The 19,144-nt window shown below is 39.3% G+C and overlaps 1 protein-coding gene and 1 pseudogene across 1 annotated transcript; one reads left to right on the top strand and one right to left on the bottom strand.

Annotated features, from left to right (window-relative positions):
- Window positions 1–5,727: 5,727 nt before the first annotated feature.
- Window positions 5,728–6,681, bottom strand: LOC122694959 (olfactory receptor 52E4-like). Its single transcript, XM_043904415.1, has one exon. It carries the CDS (start codon window positions 6,679–6,681, stop codon window positions 5,728–5,730), a length of 954 nt encoding a protein of 317 aa, XP_043760350.1.
- Window positions 6,682–15,054: 8,373 nt separating this feature from the next.
- On the top strand, window positions 15,055–16,954 carry LOC122701945 (annotated as a pseudogene).
- Window positions 16,955–19,144: the final 2,190 nt, after the last annotated feature.

Here is a 19,144-nt window from a genome sequence, read left to right as displayed (position 1 = left end):
TTCTTCCTAAATCAGCTCTACTTCACTTTTGCCACATTTTTGTGAATTACATCACTGTCAACCTATTCAACCCAATATATGAACTTGAAATTACCCCAGCTTATTATGTCTCTCTTGTCTGCAAAGTCCCATGGACAGAAGAGCCTGGTGGGTTACAAAAAGATTCTGACAGTACTCAGTGAGAGCGACTGAGCATGCACAGATCTGTCTCTCATCCTTTTTACTTATTCACAGTGTCTGTTGACTGGATTTTTAACCCTTCTTATACCCACTTCTTTTTCTCAACCCCCAATGTCAATGTTTAGGTCATACTCCCTACTACTCCAAACTGTATTGTGTCCTTAAATCTCTCTGCTTTTATCACTTATCCTTTCAATTCACTCTCTATTCTCAAGCCAAAGGTTTTTAAATGCATCTAAAATGCAGATGTCTTCATGTCACTCCTACAGTTAAATTTTTTTAGTTCATTTAATCTGTGAAATAAAACCTACATTTATGACTGGTATACAAGGTTTTCAAAGTCTATCTTTTTGTATCACTTTGACATGTACTTAATATATTCCCACATGTGTAGCTTACTTTAACCATTTTTATGTTTTTGGAATTATATGAGTATACCATCCTATTTTACATGGGCCTTTTAATGTATTCTTTCTCCTCCTCTTTATCTGAATTGCTATTTCTTCAAACTTCAGAGTCCACTGTCTTCTGCCTCTTAAAAAGGATTCACTGACTATGTTTGAACCACTGATTGAGTTATGAGCATTTTATTTCATTATCCTTCTTTGTTCATCCACAATTTTCTGTTTTATCTATATCATAGAGATTCTTTCAGTGTCTTAATGATTTATATCAAGTAAAGGACCATGTCTCATTGAAATTTATAATTATCAGCTAGCTGGCAGAGAGTTCATGATGTAACAGGCTAACACAAGCTGTGCAAGAAGACAGATTAAAATTTTAATTCTGCACTTTTCACATTCTATAAATGAAATCTTGGTATGATACTTAAACTCTCTGTCTATAATGCCTCATCTGATGGTAAAGCAAATATTAAGTGTTACAAGTGTTTATAAATATTAATTAAATGATGTATATCGGTTATACTATAAATTATACACAAACTCATAGCTGGTTCTGTAATCTTACCCTCAAAGGCAAAACCTTTTATGATACTTCTCCAAAGCAGTCCTGGTGACTATGAACAAGGTACTGAGAAAGGAAGATGTTATTACCAATTGGCAGGTCCCAGAGGCCACCCAAACCCATCTGAATAGAGCCAAAAGTAACCTCCCGATTGGTTAGAGGCACATAGAGCTAAATCTGCTGTCCCAGGGACAGCTGATTACATAAGTAAGGAGTGGTACCTACCCTTGACCTGATGGCTAATGTTGGTCCAGTGTTGGGCATCACTCCTAAGCCTGTACATCCTGATTATTATAATAAGAAATCTCATGTTCAGGAAGCTAAGAAACCCCACATTGCTGTGTAAGCTCAGACTTCTCATATTCACAGGTCAAACAGACTCAATAAATACTTTAGTGGATTTTGTACTTCAGTATGTTCTATCCTCCATCTATTGTGAATGTTGTGTGCTAAAAGTTATCATAATTGAGCCATTCCTTTGGACAAAGAGCTGATTCACACAAAATCGCTTCTCTTTCCTGAGTGTAGATCTTGCTCAGTGACTGGTCTATGTACAAATACAACATCCTGACATATTTTCTCCTATATGAAACAACACTGAAGTACCATCCCAGCTCAAGAGCATCCCTATGGAACCAACATCAGCATCTGGGGTAACTGGATCACAGTTTAACTTCTTTCTCTGCTTCATCCTGCTTCCTTCACTCTTGACAGGTGTTATTTCCAAGTATACTTCAAAATAAGCCGCCTACATACAAATCTCTGCACTAGGGTTATTCTAGAGGACTTAACCTAAGATAAACGCCACCTGTCTCAGGTGAATTGAGCACTCTGCTTCTCTTTGGGGAATTGTGGCAAGCATACAAACATCAACTTCAATACTATAGCAAGTATAGGATAAATACACATCTCAGACAACTCATCCCAGGAAGTTTCCAATGAGGTAGGCTAAGATCTTCTTTATCATATCTTTCCAACACCAGGTAAACTCTTCCCTTGGTCCCATCTCAGATAAAGCAGCTACCAGTCCACCCCAGGGACCATGTTCTCCTTTGGAATAAAGTTTTAACTGCAGTCTTTTCATTCTTCCAGTCTATAAACATTTCACTTATAGCTAGCAGGAAGCCTCAGTTATTCATTTATTCAATAGATATTAAATATCTACCAAATCTAAGTATTCTAATAGATGTTGGACAAAAAAACAGCCACCAACAGCTGATGGGACAAAATGGTCCTTGTGATCACAGATCATGGAATGATACTTTTAGATACATGATCATAGGAATAACTAGTAGAAGTTATAAGTATTATAAGTCAAAACTAAAATGTTTTATGAGAACATTCTCAGCCTGGAGAGTTCAGGGAAGCTGTCCTAAATTCAAGTTCATAACCAAAAGAATGGGTTAAAAGTGACGAGAGGGGTGAGGGTAAGCTGAGGATACAAAATCCCTGAGGCAGGAGACAAGGGAGCTTGGTATTGTCAAAGACCTGAAGAAATCATGACATTGGGGAATGTAGTTCTTAGGAACTTAGCCTGGCCTGTAAGTAAGACTACAACATGCACATATTAGGTCATTTTAAAGGGCATCAGAAAGTTATGAAGATTTTAAGCAGAAGGTTGAAACACAATCAGAATCTCATTATTAAGTATCATACTAAGAGTATAGATAGGAAGGAATGAAGCATAGATGATGGGACATCTGTTGGAAACAAGCATAGCAATCTTTAATGAGGTTCAAGTCTAAGTATACTCCATGGGAATTGGTAAATGAGATAGGATCTTTGGGAACAAAGAAATGAAGAATAAGAAAAACTAGAGTGTTCAATGGGTCATTCACCCTGAAGTCTCCCTCCAGGACTATGGGTAGCTAAATAATAAAGAAGATATTGATTAAGTCATCATTTGATGAAAGAAGAGATATTAGTAATGGGAAGAGGTAGAGGATGATACAGGTGAATGACACGAACCTCAAAATTACCAGTCTGTGCTTGTTTGTTTGGTAGTCGTTTTTTTTAAAAAAAGAAAAAAAGAAAGAATGAACTGAACACTGCATTTGGGAACAAGAACAGTAAACTCACTTCCAAATCAGAGGTAAAAGAGGTGTGAGAAAATGGATGTTCCCCACTCAGTAGGAAGTGTAAGATTTTAATTAGAAAAATATGAGAACTATGAGAGCACCAGCTTCATACACATTTAGTAGACATTAAATGACAGAGTTTATGTATAATACAGTTCTATTCTCTAAGCTTCAGGGTACCACAGAATAAGAGGAAAACAACAAGAGCTGCTCATATTATCAAGACTTTACACTAAGGTCAATACAAAGAGGGAGCAGCCACAGGGCTGTAGAGGGAGATACCTTAGGTGGATGGAGGTTTGAGTGATAACTACCATCAATAGAGGGTTTTGATATCTGATGGAGCTTTGATGGAGCAGCTTTGGCTGCTCCCTCTCTTCTGCCCATCTTTCTTCCACTCCCATCAGTGGAGCAGGGATAAGAGAAAGGTGGTCCTTCTCTTTTTGCCCTTTCTTTGAAAAGCTTTCTTCTTACTAATAATATTGAAGATTAATATTTAACAGAGAAAAATATGGGATCATACAGTGTGGCATAGAACAGAAGCCACTTCAGAGAAGGATTGAGGCAGACTCCCCGTAGGGACTATAAATTTAATCCTGGTCCACTTATCCACCCAACAATTCAGACTCATAGTCTCTAAACTCTGGTCATTTATAGCATCAATTTAAACCCAGTCTAACCCATGTCCCATCTCTGCCCATGGCCTCCCATTGAGAATTAATGCTCTAAAACTTAGAACCAATCTTTACCATAGCACTATCACATTTTATCACAATTTCTATATTTTCAAGTTCATTTCATCATCACACTGACAGCCTGGTAAATACTCAGGGTGAGGAAGAAACTAATGAAGAAAAGGAGAGCAAATAAAGAAAAAAAGAAAGACAAATGCTAGTTTTCTCTTTGTTCCTTGCTTCTGCACAGCAGAGAGTCTGTGTTATAAACATGTCCTCTAATATGTTTGTATAGTATCCAAAATACCACCAGTTGAACTTGTAACTCCTGAAAAGACTAAGTTAACGTGTCCTTAGTCATGACGATGGTAGTGAAGACAGTACTATAAACAGTAGTTGCAATGGCAATGACATTTTTGTGACAATTTATTTAATTTCTCCAATAAAAATGTATTGAGTAACTACTGTTACACTTATGAAAATTTATGTGTTCATTTATGGAAAAACACAATGTGATTGATGAGGAAATATGCTAGTGATGACACAGTCCATGAAAAGAATGAGATGTATTTATTGAACAAACATTTATTGAGAGCCTATTATATGTCAGGTACAATGATAAGAATACAACACATCTAACTCACAATTTACTAGAGATGGGGGACAGAGATCATTCATTCAATCTGTATATATAGAGAAAAACTGTGATGGATAATGAAAGAAATACACACAAAGCTCTGCGTTCAAAAAACAGGTGACCTTATCTAGTTCAAAAAAGTCTTCCTCAAGAAGGCGAGGTTTGAATTGAAATTCAAGATGAGTAGAAATGGCAAGGAAAAGGACAGGATGATGCATTTCCATTAGGAAGAGCCCAGACAATACATAAATGGAGGAAGTTGGACTCTTGAAGAACTAAAGAAGGAAACATGTTATTACAAATACATAATACTCACTCAACACTACATATATTGCAAGAGTGTGTAAATACCTAAGAGCATACAATAAACATTACTGTGAGTACCAATGGTAGAAACTGGAAGACAATGGGCAAGAGTGTTAGAAATGAAGACAGAAAATAAACAAACAAAGCAAGAATTAGAACAATAATTACTGTGTGCAATAAATTTTAACCCAGGTCTTTGTACCGGAGACTAAAAATGAGGAAATAAAGAATTATCATTAACCTGAGAAGTTAAAAATACATAATACTATAAGAGCCATGGAGGGTCATCCATCTCAAAAACAGGCTAGAAAAATACAAAGAATAAAGATTTCAAACATTATTGGCAATTTTGGAGTCAGATGGAACATGAATATTTTACAGAGTTTCTCTCATCATCTTAAGACTTAATGTAGCTCCAGAATTTGCCACCCCAGTTTCTGTGATGCCAAGGTTTTTCTGATAGAGGGAGACTTACTAATTCCACAGACAGGCTATGTGTCAGCATCATGGTGGTGGGAGGTGGCCCATGTTTTCATATGAAATGCTGAGTCACTTGATCCAGATCTATTAAAGTCTAGTTATTTCTTAATTACCTGATGCATTTATTTGGTCAAGACAAGTAAATAACAAACTTTTAAGGGGAAAGGTATCCAAAAAATTATTTGCTGATTGATCAACTGATACACCCCAGCCCTTCTCGATTTTCATCCAAATATCTAAACGCCATAGGTCTCAGAAGAGATCTCCCAACTTCTAAACACTCAGGATAACTTCATTTGTTTTCTGTTCTTTGTCCCCACCAGGTAAGTGGCATGGTCTTATGGGGCTCCCATCCCACAGGGGAGGGTCACTTTAGCCCCCAAGGTCCAAGTAATGAGAACTACACTCAGGTGGGATCAATCTGGTTGAGACTTAGAATTTTACACAGGCGCTCCCAGATCTGCTTGGTCTTGACTCCATAGACAATGGGGTCCAGTGCAGGGGGAAAGAGCAAGTAGAGATTGGCAAGGATGACTTTGGCAGCAGAGGCTGTAGGTTGGCCAAAGCGCTGCATGATTACAGAAAGAAAGCCTCGTCCATAGAAAAAGAGAATGACATAGATGTGAGCTGTACATGAACTGCCTGCTTTAGCACGTGCCTCAGATGAAGGCAAATGAATCATGGTCCTAACAATCTGCCCATAAGAGTAAGCAATAAAGGCCACATCCCCAGCACCAAGAAAGATCGCCACAGCAAAGGCATAGAGGTTATCCACGGTGGTGGCCCCACAGGCCAGTTTCACCACCACCATATGCTCACAGTAGGTGTAGGCAATTGTGTGGGAGCCACAGTAGGGCAGCCGATAGGCCAGGCTTGGAAAGGAGATGGTCAAACCCACACCCCGAAGCACCACCAGGCCTCCAATCTGGGCAACAACTACCGGGGTGAGAATGGCTGCATAACGTAGTGGGTTACAGATGGCCACGAAGCGGTCCAGGGCCATGGCCACCAGCACTCCTGATTCCATGGCAGAGAAGGCATGGATGAAGAACATCTGGAAAAGACAGGAATAGGAGCTGATGGCTGTAGCACCAAACCAGAAAATGGCCAGCATCTTGGGCAGAGTGGAGAGAGAGAGAACCAGGTCAACAAAGGAGAGCATGGCAAGAAATAAAAACATGGGCTGGTGAAGACTGTGTTCTGTCTGGATGAGAAAAAGCAGCACACCATTCCCAGTCACTGCCAGGAAGAACATGAAGCAAAAGGGAAGTGAGATCCAAATGTGGACAGCAGTCAGTCCTGGGATGCCAGCCAAGAAGAAAGTATGTGGGAAGAGATGAGAATTATTGAAAAAAGTCATGGTGGTCATCTCACTTAGAAGTGTGAGGTGCCCCTACAAAGAAAAGCAAGCAGGTTAAATTCAATGAGGAGATTAGAAGCTCAGGATATGTGGTCTCACTAACTCCACCATCACCATCAGTCTTCCCCCATTATTCTAAGAAAACAGTCAAAAGTAATTTTCAATTTAGTCAATATTTCTGCAAGATCTTTAAACACAGAAGAGACAAGTCAGCTTGGTCCAGTGGGAAATGCATTGAACAAAAAAAAGCAGAAACCAGTTTCCAGAATTACACTTCCTATTGTATCTGTGACCTGCAGCAATTCACATAATTTAAGCAAATCACAGATTCAAGTAGATGCCCAGGAACTGTTGTAAGTGAAACTCCTTCCCATCATTCTCTTATTCCCAAATTCTGAATCTAATCAGCATAGATCTCATATAAGTCTTATACAACCAACCCTCATCTGAAACTGCCCCAAATCCTAACATGTGGAAAATTCCTTAATTTGAAGACATTCTACTTCTCCAAACTCCACTGACTTCCAGGTTACAGAATAAATGGTCCCTGATGACTCCAACACTGATTAGGTTCTTCCTTGGATTATTCCCCAATCATTTCACAAATGCATATCTTGCTTCTTTCCCCAAAATCATAATAGAGATCTGATTTTATCACCTCCTATATCTCCCTCTCCTTCAAGGTGGTATTGTACAGGGGTAGACACAAAGTTCAGAGTTGTGGTTATCTGGAATAAACAGAAACTTTTTTAATAATAATCATATGAAAGTCAAAAACTCTATATCACAGCTATACTGCTGAGAACAGGAAATAAAATGATCATATATACCTTCCAGTTCAGTTTTTCATGTAATCACATAACGTGTACAGAATTACACATATCCCCAGCATGTACTATGCTCAAAACATCATTTTGTAGGTTAGAAAACTAAGGTCTAGAAATAAGCAAAAAACCCAGAGTCCCAGAGTTATTAGTGGCAGAATCAGACAAGATCTCATATCCACTGATCCACAAGCTAGGAGGTTATCATCTTGTCTTCGAGTGAACAGTCACTGCTGTGGAGCAGAGGAAGAACACCCAGGACACTGTGGACAGGAGTGGGTAGTACAGGAACCAAATAGCATGGCAGATAAAGAATGACTTAGGGATTATGTGTCTCTCCAGCATCCCCCAACATCTGCAGTACCACAATCCTCTCATGTCAAAGAAAGACACAAGGACATGCCGAGACCTGGGCCCAGGGTTTGAGAGGGTTTTGGAGCATAAGAGTGATTCACATTCCAGGCACAGACATTACAGCTGGTTTCATCTCATACTTTCAATGGCAGCAAGAAGGAGTCTCTAAACATGAGGGAAAGGAGCAGAAGTTAGCCCAGGAGCATAGCTCAGAAAAGAAGGAACATAAACGCATTAACATACAATATTTGTTTTTCTCTTTCTGACTTACTCAACTCTGTGTAACAGACTCTAGGTCTATTCACATCTCTACAATTGACCCAATTTCATTCCTTTTTACTCCTGAGTGATATTACATTGTATACATATAACAGATTCACTTCGTCCTACAGCAGATATTAACACTACATTGTAAAGCAATTATACTACAATTTGAAAAAAAAAAGAAATTAAAAAAAGAAGGAACAGTGCAGATTAAAAATGACCAAGAACATTTTGCTTTTCTCTCCAAGAGAAATTACATGACTGTTGCCCATACCTTAAAGCATAGCTGCTAAGGAGACTACCTGATAACAGCAGAAGGCATAAGGGCTTGGAAGATAAGGAGATTTGAGTGGGCCTGTAGTTCTGATGTCTTGGAATAAACTCTGGACCGGAAGTCAAGATCCTGGTTCTAGGTACTTTTTCTGCCGTTTGTTTTCTGTGTGACTTTAAGCAAAGCATTTAACCATTTTCAAGCCTTAGTGTCCTGACATGTGAAAGGAATATACTAAAACCTACCTCACAGGATCATTATGAGAATCCAGTGACATACAATATGTGAAAATTCCTTATCAAATGCTAAAAACAGTAATTTTATTGTCACTGAATTATAAGGAGTAAGTGATGCATTAGGAGTTATCTGATTAAGAGCAACAGAAACTTTAGTGATTTGACAAAAGATGATAGGTTCAAAAGAAAAAAAAAAGAAGGTAGATTCACCCCATGGGTGGATGTTGTTTAGTAGTAACCCCGAGCCACCTAGTCAAAAACACTATAGCCTCCCAGATAATGCTTCTTTTATCCCTCCCAACACACATTGTTTCCCTCAAGCATCCACAGAATGTGGTGCTGTGAGGGAAGGGGTGTTGGAAGGTGTCAAGAAATGTGGCTTTGATCACCTGAGCACCTGCTTCAGATTATCCAAAATGCTGCCCAACCTTAAGCCTCAGACCACTTTGTGGAATGAAACAGTGTCTTCATGACTGTGTAGGAAATAATTACATCTAATGGCCCAACTATCCCCTCAGGGAGCCAGCAAATGTCCCTCATTATAAACCTCATGCCTCAAGGGAAAGTCTAACCCAGTAAACTCAACTCCTTTATTTCCATCAGGGAAGTAGTAAAATGAGATTAAGAATCCTGGAGCTAGAGGATTCCTGGAGGCAGAGTTAGGGGCCTCCATAAATGTTTCCCTAAGGCTCACCCTGCAGGCTTCAAGGAGAAGCCAACTTATAAATAACTTACTGTTGAGCCAGAACCAACAGGATGTTTGCCTGCTATGGAGGAAGTAATTCTCACACACCCAATTCCCCCTGTTGTATATGACACAATGTGAAAGTGTTAGTCACTCAGTCGTGCCCAAATTTTTGCGACCCCATGGACTATAATCTGCCAGTCTCCTCTGTCCATGAGATTTTCCAAGAAAGAATACTGGAGTGGGTAGCCATTCCCTTCTCCAAGGGATCTTCCTAACCCAGAGATCAAACCTGGGTCTCTCACATTGCTGGCAGATTCTTTACCACATAAGCCACCAGAGAAGCCCATATACAACACAAAAGGTCTAGATAGATTAGATCTCTGATGATGCAAATCATCAGTATTGGTGATATTTCCCCTTTTCCCTACTGATATCAATACAATGCGTTTTTACCCCCAGACAGCCTACCAGATTATCCAGATCTGGGAAGGTTGGGGGGAAAATTAAGTTGTAGATGTAGCCTATATGAATCTCTCTTCTTTGGGCCTACCCTTAAACATTACTCACCAAAGAGCTGCACTGACCTTCAGAGGGATGAGAGAAGTTAAGCTACCAGTCAGGTCCCAAGAACAGGGTATTTAATGGGTACCTTTTCAGGCTCTGCCTATAGGGATCCAAAGTGAAACTCCCACCATCCAGATACCAATTAGTACTCTGCTCCCTCTTCAAACAAAGGTCTAACAAGGTCTCTTCTTAATACTGAGTCCTCAGGGAATAGCCCCAATGGGGAATGTTTTGAACATCATACTCCAGGGTGCCATGTCAAGAGAGGGCTAAGGGCCTGCAACCAGAAGAAACGAGAGATGTCCTGTGATGGGAAATGGGACCACCTAATTTGATGGCCAAGCAACCTGATTTAGGGAAGGTAAGAGGAGGGCAGGGAGATGGGTGGGGGGAACAACACCAGGACCAGCTACAATATTACATATATGACCCCATGACACAGGCGGAACCATGAGAGGAAGAATGGATTAATAAGTGACAGACTTTATAAGAAGAGAGAGTCTGGCCATGGAATAAGGCTGGAGAAAGTGCCAAATGTCTCCTGTGCTAGATTTCAAAATGGCAGACACAAGGGCAGGCCAAGTCCTGTAGGTATTGCCATCCATATCTTATCTCACCTTAGTGAGATTACCTTCAGCTCTGTCTCTTCTTAAATTTCTGTCTCTTCTTAAATTTCTCTACACCTGACTCAACTCAGTCACTAAAATCACTCCTTTAAGTGGTGCCAGATTAATCTGAGAGAATATTCAAGTGAATAGAGGATCTGGACATTGCATTAGATTGAGAAGGATTGGAAAAATTGAGTGTGTACATAAAAGGACATGTGTGGTGGTATGCATGACTCTTCATGGATTCTTCAAATCCAATAAGGAAAAAGCCATTTGTTTTTTTGAAGGAAAAAGGTATTTTTTTTTTTTATGAAGCCAAAGGAAAAATAAGAACAAATACATGAAAACTTGTAGTTCGGGACTTGGCCAGACTTGTATGTCTTCAGAAAGATAACCCCTAATTAGAAAGATAGAGGTTAACACAAGTTATATTAAAAGAGAATAGCACAATTTGATTGGAAATGGTCATTACCCAGACCAGTTCATCCACTTAGGAAAGCCGTGTTCTAAGGGTACTAACCCACTTCCAGAGGGAAGAAGACATGTTAGGTGTCATTTTAGGTAGAGCCAAGATTATGAACACTTAACGTGAAGCACTCAACTTGCTAACACTGAAGCCAAGCTTGGTAACAATGAGCCTAGGACAGATCATTCTATCTTACAGGATGCTAGGATATCTCTGAAACTTCAGGATATTGGTATTATAAGGTAGAAAACATCAGGTTAGAACCCCATTGGAGGAGGAATGAGTAGGCAGGAGCAATACAAAGGTCAATCCGAGTGGAACTGAAGGGGAGAATGAGTAACTGAAGAAAGAACTTAAGACTCAGAAAATAGAGAAGTTGGGGGGTTCCCTGGCAGTCCAGTGGTTAGGACTTCATGCTTTCACTGCTAAGGGTACAGGTTCAACCCCTGGTCAGGGAACTAAAAGCCTCCAAGCCATGTGCCCTTTGCCCCCCAAAAAAGGAAAACTATTAAAATTAAAACATTAGATTAATGTAAACATGGACCATCTAACTGAAATCCTCAAATCCTCACCTAAATTCAGAAATTGGGTAAAACATCAAGAGATCAGGACAAGACCAGAGCTCCAAGAATATTCAAGAGGATTTGGATCAATAATCTAGATCAATAAAAGTATTTCTTGAGTTCCTCTTAAGGGTTGTGAAAGAAAGAAAGAAATATGGATTTTTAGAGTCAGGTGAAAGATACACATCAAGCTAAAGCAAAGCATCACCAAAGGCAAGCAGAGGTACAAGCAGAGATTTCTGTGGCCACACCTTGGAGAGATGGAAACACCTTGGAGAGACAGAAACTAATTATGCCTGTGGGAATCAAGGAAGGCTGTACTAATGAGACAATATTAAAAGGAAAGTTGAAAAGTGAAAATAGAATATTTCAGGATCAGACATTAACATTAAAGCCACCAAAACTACTAAAGTATGGAATTCTTGATGAATAGTCAAGAACTGAAAATTGAAGGATTAGTGGAGAGGAATGAGATTTAAGAGGGAAGTTGGATCCAGGTTGCAACAGGTCTTAAGTGCTCTTCTGAATAACACTACATGTTAAATAAGAGGTCAAGGAAGACAACACAATGAGCAAGGAAGTTGTTTAAGCAGGGCAGTGATGATAATAGATTAGTGACTTAGTAGATTTCTTGCATATATTCTGGGCATGAGAAGAAAGACATGATATCAGAATGAGTAAGAATTAGTGAAATCCTAGAAGAAATCTGTGGCAATGGAGTAAAAAGGAGGAAATTGGATCAAGTCTTTACTGATAAATACTGTCAATTAAAAAATAGACAATAATCTTATGCAAAATTTTAGAAAATAGGGGAGGAGGGAATATGTTCCAACTCATTTTATGAGGTCAGTATTAACTGATAACAAAAGCAGAGACTTACAAAATAAGGAAATCCAGGTCAATAACCCTCATAAACGGAGATATGAAAATCCATTACAAATGATTAGCAAATCAAACTCAACAATATATAAAAATGATGATGAGTAGATGGGGCTTGATGATGTTGTGAAAGTGCTACACTCAATATGCCAGCAAATTTGGAAAACTCAGCAGTGACCACAGGACTGGAAAAGGTCAGTTTTCATTTCAATCCCAAAGAAAGGCAATGCCAAAGAATGTTCAAACTACTGCACAATTGCACTCATCTCACACGCTAGTAATGCTCAAAATTCTCCAAGCCAGGCTTCAATAGTATGTAAACTGTGAACTTCCAGATGTTCAAGCTAGTTTTAGAAAAAGCAGAGGAACGAGAAAGCAAATTGCCAACATCCACTGGATCATCAAAAAAGCAAGAGAGTTCCAGAAAAGCATCTACTTCTGTTTTATTGACTATGCCAAAGGCTTTGACTGTGTGGATCACCACAAACTTTAAATTCTTAAAGAAATGGGAATACCAGACCACCTGAACTGCCTCTTGAGAAATCTGCATGCAGGTCAGGAAGCAACAGTTAGAACTGGACATGGAACAGCAGACTGGTTCCAAACAGGGAAAGGAGTATGTCAAGGCTGTATACTGTCACCCTGCTTATTTAACTTATATGCAGAGTACATAATGAGAAACACTGGGCTGGATGAAGCACAAGCTGGAATCAAGATTGCCGGGAGAAATATCAATAACCTAAGATATGCAGATGATACCACCCATATGGCAGAAAGCAAAGAACTTATGAAAGTGAAAGAAGAGAGTGAAAAAGTTGGCTTAAAGCTCAACATTCAGAAAACTAAGATCATGGCATCTGGTCCCATCACTTCATGACAAATAGGTGGGGAAACAGTGACAGACTTTACTTTTTTGGGCTCCAAAATCACTGCAGATGGTGACTGCAGCCATGAAATTAAAAAACACTTGCTCCTTTGGAGAAAAGCTATGACCAACCTAGACAACATATTAAAAAGCAAAGACATTATTTTGCCAAAGGTCCATCTAGTCAAAGCTACGGTTTTTCCAGTAGTCTTGTATGGATATAAGAGTTGGACTATAAAGAAAGCTGAACGTCGAAGAAATGATGCTTTTGAACTGTGGTATTGGAGAAGACTCCTGAGTCCCTTGGACTGCAAGAAGATCCAACCAGCCCATCCTAAAGGAAATCAGTCCTGAATATTCATTGGAAGGACTGATGCTGAAGCTGAAGCTCCAATACTTTGGCCACCTGATGCAAAGAACTGACTCATTAGAGAAGACCCTGATGCTGGGAAAGATTGAAGGCAGGAGGAGAAGGGGACTACAGAGGATGAGATGTTTGGATGGCATCACTGACTCAATGGACATGAGTTTGAGTAAACTCCAAGAGTTGGTGATGGACAGGGAGGCCTGGTGTGCTACAGTCCATAGGTTCACAAAGAGTCAGACATGACTGAGCAACTGAACTGAACTGAACTGAGATGGGGCTTGCCCAAGAATGAAAGATAGTTTAACATTCAAAAAAGTTGATTTAATTCATCAAATTAACAAAATAAATGATGAAAAACATATAAAATAAAATCTTAGCATTTGTGGGAAAAAAAGTAAAATGATTATCACTTGAATACAACATGACTGTAAACAGAAAAACCTAAGATCTGTACTATTAAGTGAATTTAGCAGGGTCATTTGATAAAGTCAACACAAAATAGATTTTCTGCACTCTCCACAGTATTAATAGCTATGAAAAACTGGAAAATTAGATTCATAAAATTATTATGTATGATGACATCAAAATATATAATATACTCAGGAATAAATCTGATAGACTATATCTGAGTCTCTGCACTGAAAATTAGAAAACATAGCTGGGAGAAATTATAGATTTAAGTTAATGAAGAGAAATGCTATGTTCATTTTTGGAGAACTCAATATGACTAAGGTGTCTAGTCTCCCAAATTGATCTATAAATGTGATGCAATTTCATTGAAAATCCCAGAAGGTTTTTTGTTTGTAAAAATTGGACAACTTATTCTCAAACTTATCGGAAATGCAAAGACCCAACAGAACAAAAATAATTTTGGAAACAATTCAGAAATTATCGAAGTTGGAGGACTTCTTTCAAGACATAGTAAATGTAAATCTACATTATCAAGACATTGATAATGTCTTGTAAATCTGCAATAAATTATAATTCTACAATTTACATTGTAATATCTACAGTGTAATATTAACATAAGGGATAGTTTAATAGCTCAATGGAACAAAAAGAGTTCAGAATACACACACACATATATAAATAATCAGTTGACTTATTTTTTTACTAATGTGTCAAGGTACTGTGATGGGAAAGGGATAAACTTTTCAATAAGGGGTATTGAAACAACTGGATGTTCATATAAAAAACATAAACTTCCTCCATGGGGACCAAGTAGAAACTGAAGATACAGACCACCCCCGATAAGTGGCAAGTATAATAAGCAGGGGAATTTACTTAGGAGGCTTGTCTTGGGCACCCACAAGATGAGTAAATCTCCACACCACCAGCCAGAATCTTAGGAGTGTATAGAGAGATCTTAAGTGGGTTTGCTCAGATAGTCTCAACAACACTCTCTCTAAGCTGCATCCTTGAAAATGGCTCTGGCTATGGTAATGGTGGGTGGAGCACCCATTCCAAGGACAGGGAGGGAGTGAGGATCCTCTGATTGCCCAGGTCTAGCTCAGGAATCAATCAGCAGTCACATCCTCTGGACCAGGTAATCCAAAAATCTTAATACAATATAAAAGCTAAAATTATGAATTTTCTAGGAAAAAATAGGACAAAATCTTTGCAACCTTATGTTAGGCAAAAATTTCTTCAATAGGACACAAAGGATGTGTGTTTTATTTTAAACTATAGTTTATTGGCTTTATTTTGCAATTTTATAGTTTTATTTTAATATATAAAATAAAAATTGATATATTAGAATTTACCAAAATTTTTAAATCTGCTCATCAGAAGACACCATTAAGAAAGAAAAGGCAGCTGCTATCCAAAAGTCTACAAGCAATAAATGCTGGAGAGGGTGTGGAGAAAAGGGAACCCTCTTACACTGTTGGCGGGAATGCAAACTAGTACAGCCACTATGGAAAACAGTGTGGAGATTTCTTAAAAAACTGGAAATGGAACTATCATATGACCCAGCAATCCCACTTCTGGGCATACACACTGAGGAAACCAGATCTGAAAGAGACACGTGCACCCCAATGTTCATCGCAGCACTGTTTATAATAGCCAGGACATGGAAGCAGCCTAGATGCCCATCAGCAGATGAATGGATAAGGAAGCTGTGGTACATATACACCATGGAATATTACTCAGCCGTTAAAAAGAATTCATTTGAATCAGTTCTAATGAGATGGATGAAACTGGAGCCCATTATACAGAGTGAAGTAAGCCAGAAAGATAAAGACCATTACAGCATACTAACACATATATATGGAATTTAGAAAGATGGTAACAATAACCCTATATGCAAAACAGAAAAAGAGACACAGAAGTACAGAACAGACTTTTGAACTCTGTGGGGGGAGGCGAGGGTGGGATGTTTCGAAAGAACAGCATGTATATTATCTATGGTGAAACAGATCACCAGCCCAGGTGGGATGCATGAGACAAGTGCTCGGGCCTAGTGCACTGGGAAGACCCAGAGGAATCTGGTAGAGAGGGAGGTGGGAGGGGGGATCGGGATGGGGAATACGTGTAAATCTATGGCTGATTCATATCAATGTATGACAAAACCCACTGAAAATAAATAAATAAATAAAGGGGAAAAAAAAGAAAGAAAGAAAAGGCAGAAGGAAGCAGGTGGCCGACCTGTCGGCCCCTCGAGGGGCAGCACAGTGCTGCTCCCTATGAGCCCAGGCCACTGCCAGGCGGGTGGCCGACCCGAGGGCGCGGCGCCAAGAAGCCGTACAGCCTCAGCGTCCCGTACAAAGGCGAGTCCAAGGCAGTGCTGCTCAAAGCCGCATACGATGTGTCCTCCTTCAGTTTATTCCAAGGTCCAGCGTTTAGGAATTCACCGCCTTCACAAGCTAACTGATTGTGGAGTACTCTGCAAAAGAAAGCCAAGCTTCTGTCGAACAAGAATATCTGTGCCACGTCTTCGTGAGAAATGAGAATCTTGCAGAAGCGGTCATTGCTGACTGAGCATCCATCCTGGGGGTCTTTTACCTTGCTAGAGAAGGTACTAGACGAATTCTCCAAGCAGGTCCACATGACAGACTGGCCAGTTGGCTCCCCGATACCATCCAGTACAAATACACAAGCCTGGGCAGCCACCTCAGTAGACACCGGACCCCCGAGAGGCTGACTCCATAACTAAAGTGCAGGCTGAACTGGATGAGACCAAGATCATCCAGCACCATGGAGTCTTTATTAGAGTGAGGCGGGAAGCTCGATGACCTGGTGTCCAAATCCGAAGTGCTGGGAATACAGTCGAAAGTCTTCTATAAAATGGCCAGGAAATAAAACTCATGCTGTGCAACCATGTGAGGGCGGCCGGCAGAGGCCCCTGCGCTGGCACATCGCCGTCATTCACCTCAGCACCACACCTCCATCCCCCACCCCAGGAAGCAGAGCCGCTTCGCAACGACCCGAGGGGGACAGACTCAACTTCCGCCTTGGAGCTCCTGGGATGAACTGAAGGGTGGAAGGCACCTGGGGCTGGGGAACGTTCAAATTCACATGCCTAGTTATTTTTGAAAAGATAATTTGAGGCCCCTAAAAGTGTGTTTTGGGGCCAAATGGAACAAAGTTCAGTGATTCTGCCAAATAAATAAATAAAAATAAAAGGTAAGTTGCAGACTTGGTGAATATATTTGCACTGCATGGGTCTGAGAAAGGATTTGAATCCAGATTATGTAAAGAAATTATACAGAGAAATAATAAGACAACTCAAAAACAGTAAAAATATGTGAACACTTCTCAAAGGAAGACTCATGGATAGCCAACAAGGTCAGAAGCATATTAAAAGATGTTCAATATCATTAGTCATTGAAGAAATGCAAATTAAAACCATAATAACTTACAATGATAGACATATTAGGATGGCTAAAATTAACACTGACCATACCAAGTGCTGGAGAAGGAAATGGCAACCTACTCCAGTACTCCTGCCTGGAAAATTCCATGGATGGAGGAGCCTGGTAGGGTTAGGGTTACATTGCTGGTAACAATGTAGAATGGTAGAACCACTTTGGAAAACAATTTGGTAGATGCACTTTAATAAAATTAAACATATGTTTACCACATAACCCAGCAACTCCATGCCTGAGTTTTTAAAAATGTTTATTGGGATATAACTGAACTTGGGCAAACTCCAGGAGATAGTGAGGGACAGGGAAGCCTGGAGTGGGGTCCATGGGGTCCACGGGGTCACGAAGAGTTGGACATAACTCGGCAACTGAACAACATAAGTGATTTCCAACTTGTCTAATTTCAGGTGTACAGCACAGTGAATCTGTTAAATATACATATATATCCACTTATTTTTAGATTCTAATGTTCCATATAGGACATTACAGAGTATTGAATAGAGTTCCCTGTGCTACACCATAGGTCCTTATTAGTTATTCATTTTATACAGTAGTTTGCTAGTGTCAATCCCAATCTTTCAATTTATCCCCCCCCAACCCCTCCCAGGTAACCATAAGTTTATTTTTTACATTTGTAACTCTATTTCTGTTTTGTAGATAAGTTCGTTTGTAGCCTTTTTTTAGAGTCCACACAGAAGTAATTCATATGACATTTGTCTTTCTCTGACTTACTTCACTCAGTATGACAATTTCTAAGTCCATCCATGCATTGCACATGGTGTTATTTTGTTCTCTTTGTGACTGAGTAATATCCCATTGCATATATGCACCACATCTTCTTTATCCATTCATCTGTCGATGGACATTTAAGTTGCTTCCATGTCTTGGCTTTTGTAAATAGTACTGCAATGAACATTGGAGTGTCCATGCCTAAATATTTACTAAAGAGAAATGAAAAATTTTAGGTAAAAAAAATCCAGTTTTATTAATCATTTCCTTTACTTTTAGTCCTTTTTTATGAGCTATTTAAGAAATTTTCATTTACCCCAAGGTTATGAATATATTCTTCTATGCTATCATTTAGAGCTTTTATTGTTTTTAGCCTTTCACATTTATTCTCAAAATTACTTTTATGTGGCTAGGGATCGAGGTTTACTTTTGCCTGTGGGCAGCCTATAGACCTTGTACCTTTTAGAAAAAAGACTGCGCTTTCCCACACTGCTTTGCTTTGTGTTCACATACATGTAGGTTTATCTTTCAGCTCTCTCTTCTTTTTAATAATATTTTTTTCTTTTTCCTGTACTACACTGTGTCAATTATTATAGCCTTATAATATATACTGCTTACATAGCTTAAATTCATCAATCTGATTCTTCTCTTTAGGTATTTTTATTAACAAATATGTGGGAAAGTATCAATTTGTAAGATTAGGTTGAGTGCCATATCAAAATATCCATGGAAATTCTTGTCTCTGGCTTTCCAGTGCCATATATATCCACTGGTCATATCCACTGGTGTCAACAACCTCCCATATTCTTGTGTCATTTGGAGAAAGATGTTATTCTATCCCCTCTAGAGCTCTGAGTCAGTTGACTGAGGCCCTCTCACACCTGCATCACAATCTACTTCTCCGTTTACCCAGTCTTTC

This window comes from Cervus elaphus, chromosome 1 (genome assembly GCF_910594005.1).
Source record: "Cervus elaphus chromosome 1, mCerEla1.1, whole genome shotgun sequence".
NCBI lineage: Eukaryota > Metazoa > Chordata > Mammalia > Artiodactyla > Cervidae > Cervus > Cervus elaphus.
This window is presented reverse-complemented; position numbering and strand designations above follow the sequence as displayed.

Bases quoted from the DNA above. Each gene is read 5' to 3' on its own strand.
- LOC122694959 (XM_043904415.1), bottom strand. From the start codon at position 6,681: ATGACTTTTTTCAATAATTCTCATCTCTTCCCACATACTTTCTTCTTG.